This window comes from Camellia sinensis, chromosome 4, assembly GCF_055761805.1.
Source record: "Camellia sinensis isolate YWXY chromosome 4, ASM5576180v1, whole genome shotgun sequence".
Lineage (NCBI taxonomy): Eukaryota > Viridiplantae > Streptophyta > Magnoliopsida > Ericales > Theaceae > Camellia > Camellia sinensis.
This window is the reverse complement of record NC_138964.1, coordinates 65,915,218-65,927,491: the sequence shown is the minus strand read 5'-3', so window position 1 is coordinate 65,927,491 and position 12,274 is coordinate 65,915,218. Positions and strand designations below refer to the sequence as shown.

The following is a 12,274-nucleotide window of genomic DNA, read 5'->3' as shown; positions in this document are numbered from 1 at the left end:
TTACCTGTAAAATTTCAAACATGAAACGTAAGAAAAAAAATTAATTTGAATCATATGTATCAAACAGTAGAATTAATCACATTACAATGACTTAAATTCAACAGTGAGAAAATAAGCAATATTATATTAAATTCAACAATGACTTAAATTCATGTTTATTATATATTTTATATTTATTAATAACAGAATTTGGGTTGTTCAATTCACTATTCATACCTTAAATAAAATTTATATTGCTTAAACTTCTAAAAAATTTCAAGTTGGACACGAGATATTCAGTATGAATCTACCAATTTTTCTTTTTCAATTTTTTTTTCGTGATAATAGATCTAGGAATTTCAAAAATCATTACTCCCCTCCAGCACAATCACTCTAATTTCACTGCAAATTACTCCAAATTTATGGAGTTAACTAACTTTAGAGACACTAACAATAATAGTAAGCCTCACCTTAAGTGATGATATAAAACCCATAATGATTATAAGTAATAAATTTAAAAAAATAGAATAATTTAGCTAATGTGGTACATTGGAATGGCAATACACAGGGTCACCTCATTAATGTTTTTCAGTTAGAAATGAAATTGCCAAAGAAATAATCTAAACTGGTTCACATACAGTTTTTGCAGAAATGGCCGGGCAAGAAAAAGTTGGGAGGCAAAACCATAAATATATTTAAAACTTACCAAATGAAGTAGCATACATATAAACTAAATTGATTGTTCATCAACAAGTTAATTTTAAGTTAAAGTACAACCGTCGTGGTGGTTGAAAAAGAGAAGCTCAAGTTGTTGTCCATGTGTAAACCTGGCCTCCACTTGTGGCTCCTGCAAGCATCCCAATCTGGTAAGGGTGTGTATCAAAGCGGCATGGACTTCCAGACAAATTTGGGCTCTGTAAAGTCGCAACACGTACTCTCCTAGCCGCGGAGATAACATCAACTCCTCTTTTCATATTACCAATGAAGAGATATGAATCATCCCAACCCCATATTGCTCTGCTTTTTCAACCAAAAGAAGAAGCTATATTAGCAATCAATCCCATCTTATATAGATAGATACAGAGTTTTATATACAAATTTCTTGTGTTAAAATGAAGATCCAAAAGGTCGAGATTAATTTATCCTATTAAATCTTTTAATCACCAAAAGAACAACAAATCATGCACGAATATTGGTTATTTTCACACTAAATACTCTTAGAATTTGTATTTTGAAATTTTCACAAAAAGAAGGAAAAAGGGCTACAAAATCTATCCAACTCGACAGTTCAAGAATCATATGAATTGTAGTATTAATCGAATTGTGAATCATAAGATTCATTGTCAATTCTATTCCAAAATAGATTCACCTATAGATTCACATCCATCTATGCATGAATCATGAATCAAACCGTCGATTCTAACAACTACATGACAAAAGTGGGAACATGAACACATTAAAAACAAATAGGAGATAATATACATCTGCATGGGTAGGATGATGATTCATTTTCCATTTTATTTTTTCATTACAAACATGTAAGGCTAAATAGAACGGTTATGAACAACCAGCATAAAAAAAAATGTGAATGATTCATATCTAATTATATAATCTACACATGGATGTCTATTCTGAGTCTAATCTAAAAGGTCCGAGTCAAGGTAGATTTTGCAAAGTGAATCAGTTACAAAAGCACATAAATCCAGTTTTAAGTTTAGATGAGAAAACACCCACAAATGTAAATCAGTTTTACCAAAGAACAGTGAGCTGATTGTTCCAGACCTAATCACAACAGCATGACAACATACAAAAACTATACCTGAATGAAGAAGTCCATCCGTCTGTATTATTATGGTTGATCATAGTTACGTCTTCAAAATTAGCCCCAGTCAGTAAGCCAACATTGTCATCAATACTGTGAAGAGATTGAAACCTCGAAGATCAGTAAGAGTGAGCCACCAAACTGATTATCAAAGTAACAAATTCCTATGACCACTTCCAGAGCGATATGCAAGTTATTTTTGACAAAAATAAGATTTGATCATATAACATAATCTATATATACTAAAAAAGAATTGGTAACTCAAATACTTTATGACTAGAGTGGAAGGGTTGACTAGTAACTAGTAACTATATGTTCTGAACAATTAATTAGTACCTCCATTAAAATGGTGGTAAATAGAAAGAGAAAACCTACCTAGAACCCAGAGCAAATAAGCCGAAGTGCAATTAGAAGTTGAGCATCAACACATTTTTAGCTCATGTTGTGACGATCACTAATATGAATTTTCTTTTCTTTTCTTTTTTTTGGTTTTCAGTAAAGTTTAATAATAAATTGTGAACATCTCAACTTAAATTCGGAGTATACATACTTGAAATAGAAAAATATTTAAGCTGAAGCCCCTTCAAAAATTATACACCATCTTAAAAGTATCATCACCAGCTTTCTCTTGAGTGTTAAATTGTGATCTCAAAAGAAATGGTAGACTTAAAACCTAATGTAATACCCAAGACATGCATATAACAAATATATGAAGAGGGTAACTTTGTAATTTAAAAAAAAATTAGATTAATAACCTCATTAGGTTTTACAGTTATTCTCAAAAAATCCAAAGAAGGGGATCTCTTGAGGGTTCCAACAAAAGAGGTTGAAGAATCAATTCTTGGTACTAGGTCAATCTATTTATTCTTTAAGCTAAGAACTCTAGTACAACCTCTCCTTTCTATTATTTATTGTATTTCAATTTGGGGCTAAATTACTTTAGGGTTTGGCTAGAACGCACAGGTTATGTATGATGTTTGGGTAGTTTTTGGCGATTAACCCGTGAGAAGTGCCTGAGGTAGCAGAGCATGGCAACATTTGTACCTTGCTTGGGTCAGTGCAAGAAGCAAGGAGCCAAGGTGTGTTGTGTGGGATTCATATCACTTGCATGTATATATTGTTGGGGATCGGGGATCCCACCCAAGACCTTTCATAAATTATACCAAGCAAAAAAACACACACACTGAATGAGACACCATATTTAACGTGGTTCGGCCTCAATGCCTATGTCCACGAGAGAGTAACCGGTTATCACTATAACAATGGAGAAATTACAGAAAGATTACAGTAGAGGAGGAGTTCACACTATCCTCACTCACCCACTCACCCGTCTCCCTCTCTCACACCGAGAGAGACGGTCTTTCTAGCTCACATCTCTTACTCTCTCTTGGTTTGCTCTCTCATTCTTAAGCTCTCTCTTCCTCTATTTATACACAAATGAGAGAGAACCTCATTGGTTGTCACCTACCTTCTTCCACTCTCTAGTGGGTTGGAGTTGGTGACCCACCTATGGCTGGTTGGATATCATAGAAACCATAGTTGAAAAAAAAAGAGAAAAAAGAAAAAGGAACTTATGAACGAAATTGCTTAACCAAACTGGTGAGTTTATGGGCATTAATATTAATCAACAAAGGGGATTGGATTATTATAAGTGGGTATGGGTTAAGGACATTTGCAAGACCTGAAGTAGATAGAATAGATGACAGTTGTAGACAATGAACAATCCTAGACTTAGATTATAGCATGAACACACATTAGGTAATGTTTTCTTTGATAATTATTGAGGAAATTATATATCAGTGTAAATTTAAAAAAATAATTACAGATTAGTAGTCAAGTTTATGAATATTAATAATTAAAATTATAGATTTTTAATGTATTTATAATTTTTTTTAATAAATACACTGGAGTGTAATCCTTCCATAATTATTTATGTGGTGTTATATTTATCAGGACTATGAGATTGAAGCGGATCGTGGTATTTTGAAGTTAGTTTTGGGATTCTTTTAGCACTTGAGGTAAGTGATACCACTGTTAATGTTTCAGCCTCAATGTTCTACCTGAAAAGTACTTCTTTGTGTTTTGCATGTGTATTGTTAAAATATGGATCAAGTATGAAATAATTTTGAGTGATATTATTTAATTATTGTGATTACTTGTATCAAAATATTTATGTCAAGGATATCAAAATGTTTTGTACTTCAAAGTAAGCAAGTTCATGTACAAAATTTAGCACTTGAGTCTTGTCTCGCTATGATCTGGACTCTAGACAATGAGGGTTAAAAGTTGGCAAACTAGTTTCTTCTGAAACTTTACCACAGGCCTATGTGTGGTTTTGGGCTTTGTTATCGGCTAATATGGCTGTGGTTGCTAAGACTTGAGTTCTGATGATTGAATTATCATACCATTGGACATCGAACCATTGCTTTCAACAAATAAATTTGACTCTATAATTGGATTATTTTATTGTCTTCTTTAATAAGATATATTGTTACGCTGTTCATTCAGCCATTGATCTACCTCGCAAGTAAATCATTTCATTCATCAAAAAAACATATTTCTTCCTTTTTGATTATTTTCTGCTACTTGATCTCCAACTAGCAGTGGTAGTTGGTGACTTACTCAGCTGTCGAGCTTATCCCATCAATGAATTTGTTTGTTGATTTGGAATGAAAGCCAATACAATTTCAGATAATTAGATTAATCATTGATTACCGAATTTTTGGTGTTATTTTGTATTATTTAATATTTGGAGACAATTGCAACTTGTAATTTTAAAAGACATAATTTATTAGATGCTTAAGCTTTATATACATATATATAAATTGATCGGAGAAGCAATTAAATATTATTTTCACTTCACAATGTTGCAATGATCCGGATCGTTACACCTAATCACTATAGTCAACATCCCACAGAAACAAAATATAGAATATATTGCTCAGTCTCACATCATTTCTATCAAGATACTTACTGAGAGTCACAAACAACATAACCAGTCCAAAAAACGTTACATAACTTGTTGTGGCTAGATAGCTTCCAGATGGTGAAAAGTAAGCAGAATGCACAGCCCTTTTATGGTTAAGCGTCTTCAAACATTTCGGCTTATCTGCATCAATATTTCTCAAATCCCAAATGCAAGCAGTTCCATCTGTGGAGCTCGTTGCCATCATGTCAGTGTTTTCTGAATTGAAATCTATAGTGCTGATTCTATCTTCATGCAAAATCCACGAAGCTGAAGATTTTCCTGCCCTCTCATCCCAAATATTGAGAACTCCATGACCCTCGCTAAAATACAAGGACTTTGCATCATTTGTTCGTTGAGAAATAGAAAATATAGCATGATCGCTGGAATAAACCAGATCAAATATTTCTTTCTCGACATCCATCAATCGGATAAATCCATCATAGCAGCTAGTATAAACCTACATACACATTGATAGACAAACAGAGGAATGCACAAGCCAAATTGAGTCATGTGACTACCAACAAATGGGATACAAGAATTGGTTGTTTCAAGGAACCAGTTTTCAATATCACAAGAAATAAATACAGAAATAGAATTTATAATTTCATTCATATCAAAATCAAAATCTCAATTCAACTATTATCATCCATAACTTCCATCCTCTAATCATTCTTAAAATTCCAAGAACTAAAGGTAATTTTAGTCACAATAGCACTACTCATCAAGATCAAAATTAGGGTTCCAATAATTTTGGGACTTTTACTTTATTTTCACACATGCATAAATTTTCAACATCAATAATCATATTCTATGAAAGATTGAGGAAAACTCCAACAATAATCAAATAAAATTTTTCCTTTTTGTCAAATACAAGTTTTACCTCACTCAATCTTTAAATCAAGTCTTATATTTGCAATCACACCACGTAAACATCTTCAAATCAAAGAGTTACTAAGTTGAAAGTAACCCTACCTCAATAAAAGAGCAAGAAAGCAAGGCTTCTAGAAGAATCCTTCACAAAACCAAGATCCAATCAGTAAAAGAACAAGATCTTTACATGTACTTCACTCCTTACAAGTGATTTAGGCTAGATCTTAGAGAAATGAGAGAGATTTGGGGTAAGAAACTTGGGGTTTTCGGAAAGAGGGAGAGGAGAAAGAAGATAGAAAGAAAAAGGTGAAGAAATGTGCTAGAGGGTGCCTCTTTAAATTGTTGATTTCGTGCAGAGAGGTTTTTCATCGCTCGAGCAGTGAACGAGGATAATTGCACATACACATGCTATATTACTTCTTTATAGGGCAAAAAACATATACTTTAATGCTGTATTTGGTTGAGGGATTTGGGGAGGAATTTGGAAAGAGAAAGGGAAAAGGTATGTGAAACTATGTGAAATATAGGCATGATTTATTCACATTTCACCTACCTTTTCCATTTCCCTTTCCAAATCCCTTCCCAAATCCCCCAACCAAACACAGCATAAATAAATTGCAAAAGTAATACCTTTGAAATGGAAAATGGTTGAATTACAATCCCCGAAACCAGCCGTGGATGAGGGCGGTACAGATAAATCCCATCTCCATCCTCATTCTCAACATCAAAATCCCAAAATCCAACATTCCCAAAATTGTTTCCCACGGCAATCAATTTCACATCCGTAGACGGAAAGAACCTCAACACTAGTATTCTCCCTGGTACAACCCTAGCTATGTTTTCTGGTTCCAACCCCATTGATTCCAAATCAACACAACCCCGAACCCGAATTGGGTAGCCAAAATTGACATTTTCATTCACACGAGCCATCGAATTGCAGGAACCCCCTTCAATTTCCTCCCTCGAGTCATGACCGCAACACAATTGGGGTTTTTTAAAAACACCCATGATTTTTTCAGTGAATTTTTGTTGGTGAGAGGCGTAACCGCAATACGCATCACCGATGGTAATAGGACCTGAGGACTCATATTTAGGGTTTGATTTGGGGGTCTTAGTTAGGGTTTCATCAAAATCGTGCATATTGGTGGCATCAGGTGGCATTCCTTTGGTCCGTAGCGAACGCCGAATGAAAATTGGGGTTTCGATTTTCGATTTCTTCTCCGGGACATTTTTGTAAGACTTGATTTGAGCTTGTTAGAATATAATATGTAAAGTGTTTAATAATTATGTTTTCTTCTTTCGGCTCTTTTGGCCCCTTTGTAACACTCTCCCCTCTATAAAAGAGAGAGTTCATTACTCTTTGTAATTAATACAAACAAATCAATAATACATCATTTATAACATGGTATTTATAACATGGTATCAGAGCTAGGTTAACAACCTAGTCATTCTGCTTCACCGGCGGGCGGCAGTCTCGCCTTGGCCGCCCGCCGGACCTCTACACATACCTTCTCTCCCGCTGTTTTGATTCGGAGTTAGCAGAAGCATCACATATTGATCCACACACTGCCATACACACAGACACCACAACACACACATGGGCTGAGGGCTCTGGCTCTCTTTCTCTTCAGAAGGAAGCTAGGGCATAGAAAAACACTGCGATTTTCTGTGGGGAAGATCAGCGTCTGCTTCACCGGCCATGATGGAGTTCTTTGTCCATCGTCATTTCCGACCCACTCGACGATCTGGGTCACTCCTTCTGCTACGTCAGACCCGACCCGAATCATCTTTCTTCCTCCACAGTCCACTCGGAGGAGACCACACTTTCCGATCAATCTCCGGCGCCTCCGTCAGCGCCAACACTTCAACCCCTCTCTCCACAGCCTTCGTCGATCTCTACAGCTACAACAGCTTCGATCGAGCCTCGGCTTTCGAGAGCCGGCAAAAAGGCAACACTGAAAGTACCTCCCAAGCACGGGCCATGCTCTCACCTGAGCACTTGGCTTCGATATTCGGAACAGAGAAGGACAGAGTCAACTGCCCTTTCTACTTCAAGCTCGGAGCTTGCAGGCATGGAGATCGCTGCTCCAGGCTCCACACCAAACCCAGCATCAGCCCAACCTTACTCCTCTCCAACATGTACCAACGCCCCGACATGATCACTCCCGGCGTCGACCCCCAGGGCCAGCCCCTCGACCCCCAGAAAATCCAACACCACTGATCTTCCTCAGAAGCCCAGGGTTATAAACCCCTTGCACCTGCAACTCATCTACAGGAGTAATTACAATAGAAAAGCATGTACTCTCTTTCTCTGAAAAAGAGAGTGAGTGAGTGACCTGTGCTTTCTTGTTTTCTTTTTTAAAGCTGCCTTCTCTCTTTTTACTTTCTTTTTATTTTATTATCTTTTACATTTTCTTTTCCTGAAAACCAACATACTTTTCCACCACCCCCACCTTTTTTATTTTATTTTATCACATACTTGCCCGAGAGACAGTTGTCATGCCTTCTCTCTTTTTTTATTTTTTATTTTTTATTTTATTTTATTCTCTTTTATATTTTCTGTTCATAAAAAAAAAAAATAAAAAAAAAAAATAAAATAAAAAACAAACCAAAGACGCAGACGCTTGCACACCAAAATCATTTTATTCATATCGGGCCTCACCCCGATCACCATTTTACAAAAAAAAAAAAAAAAAAAAAAAAAAAAAACAAAAAAAAAAAAAAAAAAAAAACACAAACAACAACCACATCCCTTCTCTATTCTGCAGCAGGTCTCTTCTTCTTGCCTCCGTCCTGGCCGACCCTTGACGGTGTTGCCTCCGTGCTTCCCACGCCACCGAGCACATTTAGTCCCTGCTCCTCCACTGCAGCATATGGCGGCCCTCCAAATCGGAACATCACGGTGGCCTTCCGCTTCAGCTCCTTGTTTTCTGCCCTTAGCACGCTCATCTCTGCTCGCGCATCCTTATACATGCGTTGGAGCAGAGCCAGCTGGGAGTTTAACTGCTGCACCTCATTTGTCCTACTCTGTAGCCGGTGCGACAGATTTGTGACCGCCGTCATGGACTCCACACATGCCTTCAACGTATACTGATTGGCTTCCACATCCGACTGCACCGCCATTTTTTGCTCCACTGCCTGCATCGGGAAGTTCAACGGAGCAAACCCAGTGGTGTTTGGTTGAGGTTCACGGGACACCGCCCCAGTTCTCTCTCCTGTGGACTCGTTGAGGTCGGGAAAGAGGGTAAGCAGCCCGCGGGAAGACGAAGCCATTTTTTCTGGGCACCAGAGTGTTATAGAGAGTGTTACAGAGTATCTTCTCAGCAAAACCTTCTCAGCAAAACGAAGAGTTTTTCAGAGGATTTTCGCCAATTGTTTGTCTTCGCCTCTGCCTCAGCTCTGTCTTGGTTAAATAGCCGAGGCAGCCACGCGCATCGCGCGCCTCTTCTCGCCGACAAACTGGCACGCCTTTTCATGGCACGCCTTTTGATGCATTTGGGCACGCCTTTTGATGACACGCCTTTTGAGGGTGCGGGCACACCTTTTGAGGGCACGTCTTTTGAGGGCTCGATATCTACATCCATGTATATCTTTTGGGCAGCCTATCTACACACTCATACAGTGTCTTCTACACCAGTCAGCTTTATCAATCCCTTTGTTTCAACCTCAAATAGGTTTCTACACCTTTTGAGGGCACGTCTTTTGAGGGCTCGATATCTACATCCATGTATATCTTTTGGGCATCCTATCTACACACTCATACAGTGTCTTCTACACCAGTCAGCTTTATCAATCCCTTTGTTTCAACCTCAAATAGGTTTCTATCTTTACACCTATTTGAGTTTGAGGGGGGGTTATACACAGTATCATGTTCAAGTCACCCCATGGCGCACTCCCTAAGTCGCCCCCTTGGTGCACCACCACAAGCTTCTACAACGGTCCGACATGACCCCGTAAACTGTCCTGCTTCAACGGTCCGACATGACCCCGTAAACTGTCCTGCTACATCGGTCCGGCATGACCTCGTAAACTGTCCTGCTACATCGGTCCGACATGACCTCGTAAACTGTCCTTCTACAACGGTCCGACATGACCCCATAAACTGTCTTCTACAACGGTCCGACATGACCCCGTAAACTGTCTTCTACATCGGTCCGACATGACCCCATAAATTGTCTTCTACATCGGTCTGACACGACCACACAGTGTCTGCTACAACGGTCCGACATGACCCCGTAAACTGTCTGCTACAACGGTCCGACATGACCCCATAAACTGTCTGCTACATCGGTCTGACACGACCATACCGTGTCTCCTATCCTGTTTTATTTTATTTATCAGTTTATTTTTCTGTTTTGTTACTCTCTCCAAACTCAAGTTGGCTAGTGCCTATCCTCCTTGAGTTTGAGAGGGGCTGTTAGAATATAATATGTAAAGTGTTTAATAATTATGTTTTCTTCTTTCGGCTCTTTTGGCCCCTTTGTAACACTCTCCCCTCTATAAAAGAGAGAGTTCATTACTCTTTGTAATTAATACAAACAAATCAATAATACATCATTTATAACATGGTATTTATAACAGAGCTCTAGAGAGAGAAATAGAGAGAGAGTTTAGTAGATCTTTAACATTATATATATATACATATATATGTATAGGCATTTAAAAAATGTAAGATAGAGAGAGACCTTTGGCGCTTAGTTGAAGCAGAGAGGTCGTTAATTTTGGAATGGATCTTAAGAGAATCGAACATTTCATCGTTGCGCTTGATGTTCTCAAGCCTTCGAAGCTCGTACTCTGTAAGTTTCTTCTGATGCGCCATTGGAGAGAGAGAGAGAAGAGTGGCGCTTGATTTGTGTGAAGTTCGCACCCCGTATATATATATATATATTACGCGGGAATTAAAACTGGCGGGAACCCAATAACATTAATAAAAACAAAAAATAAAAAACAAAAAACAAAAAAAAGAAAAGAAAAAGAAAAAAACCCTTCAAAGAGTGTGCATAATTAAAAAAATGAAATTATTCTAATTTTTTGTATTATAACTAAAGTAATATCATACATAAAGAAGAAAATTTGTCATAATTAAAAGAAAAAATAGCGTAACTAAATATTCATATATTACACCCTTTTTTAAAGGATGCATAACTAAAGATTCATATGGTACACTTCTAACCAAAAACTCACTTCTACAAAAGCGAACCCCCTCTAATTTTATTTTTTTTGGTACAATTCTATCCTTAAATAAAATTATCATAATGGATAAATTTAAAGGAAAATTTACCCATAAGTCTTAGTTTTTGAAACGTTGAACCATTTAGTCCTAAAAGTTTTCTTATGCTCAATTTAGTCCCATTTTTACATCAACATGATGTGAATGATGTAAATGATCTGATGTTTCATTCTATAATTTAAAAATTTATTGAAATCTGATGAACATTAGATGTTTTTCATCCTATATTTTCAAACATTATTGAAATTTGATGAACATTAGATGTTTGAAATCCAATGTTTGTAACATGACTCTGATGTTATTAACATTGTATCTGATGTTATTAACATTGTAATGGGACCTTTCAGTCTATAAAAAAACTTTTAGGACTAAACAGTGCATAAGTTATTAATTTGGGATTTATTGGTGCATCCCCCAAATTTAAAATTCATTTCACAATCAACATCCATCATTTTTCAACTGTAGACATAGAAAATTCAAAATCCAAAATATCCCTAGTACAACATGGCTATAACTATTGGAACAATCTTTTGTGTAAATAAAATATATTGAAACTAAATCAAACAAAATAAAATAAAAACTTACAGAATTTATTTTGTCGAACCAAATGAAAAATAAAAGACCAAGTCGAGTGTGTGGCACTCTGTCCTTAAGACAGATTCGCCCTGCTATGGTGTTTACGGTTATGTGACGTCTATCTCCCAAGATACAATGATCTTCACAGATTTGTAGTAGCACTCAAAACAAATTTGGCCGGCAAACTAGAACCTTGTGTTCTAATACTCTCTTTAATTTTCTCTAAAACTAGAATGTAGATTATAAATGCAAATGAGAGAAATAGGACAGCAAACATATAACTTGCAGACTGATTTTCGGATGCTTTAACACTGCTAGAATGTTGGTATTTATAGGCACAACAAATTTGTCCAACATGTGCTGTGAGGAACCGAACAGGTATGTACTTGTTTGAACAGGTATACTTCAAAATTCAAACAGATCTACAACCTGTTTGAACAGATTTAACTGCTGGACAGTTACACCCGGAACTACTGAGCAGTTTCTAGAAGTTAAATAACTGAAAAACAGTTTTAATCTGTTGAGGAATTTTGGATTGAAAGAGATAAATTTAGACAGAAAATTAATTCAATTTTTGGCACAAAATTTGAATTTAATTTTATTTAAAATTTAAATAAATTTTGTCCAAAAAATTAATATAAGAACCGACCCAACCCACATCCTACACCCGCGCCCTGCACGACTCGACTGGTCGGACGCACGGACGGACGCACGGACGGCGGTGGTGCGTGCGCGTGTGTGGTGGTTTGGGCTATGGTTCACTTTATCCATAACTTCTCCCTTCTACAAACTTGGGGTGCCTCTTGGGGCTCAACAAGTGTTGTAGTCT

The 12,274-nt window shown here is 36.9% G+C and overlaps 1 protein-coding gene across 2 annotated transcripts; it reads right to left on the bottom strand.

The window, feature by feature from the left end:
- Positions 1 to 649: 649 nt before the first annotated feature.
- LOC114289378 (uncharacterized) lies at positions 650 to 6,889 on the bottom strand. Of its 2 annotated transcripts, none has more exons than XM_082925088.1 (4): positions 6,270 to 6,889; positions 4,822 to 5,226; positions 1,799 to 1,896; positions 650 to 999 (listed from the first exon to the last, which is right to left on the bottom strand). In XM_082925088.1, the coding sequence occupies exons 1-4, from the start codon at positions 6,798 to 6,800 to the stop codon at positions 783 to 785; spliced, it is 1,251 nt and encodes a 416-aa protein (XP_082781214.1). In that variant the 5' UTR covers positions 6,801 to 6,889; the 3' UTR covers positions 650 to 782. The 2 variants fall into 2 exon arrangements, with proteins under 2 accessions (XP_082781214.1, XP_082781215.1); XM_082925089.1 differs by having other exon boundaries at positions 650 to 996.
- Between the last annotated feature and the right edge of the window lie 5,385 nt (positions 6,890 to 12,274).

What these genes read in the sequence shown, in the direction of transcription:
- LOC114289378 (XM_082925088.1), bottom strand. Translation starts at nt 6,800, where the DNA reads ATGCCACCTGATGCCACCAATATGCACGATTTTGATGAAACCCTAACT. An exon ending in AACCATTTTCCATTTCAAAG is followed by an intron (nt 5,227 to 6,269) that starts GTATTACTTTTG and finishes ATGTGTATGTAG; the next exon opens with GTTTATACTAGCTGCTATGA. An exon ending in GAAGCTATCTAGCCACAACA is followed by an intron (nt 1,897 to 4,821) that starts AGTTATGTAACG and finishes CAATCTCTTCAC; the next exon opens with AGTATTGATGACAATGTTGG.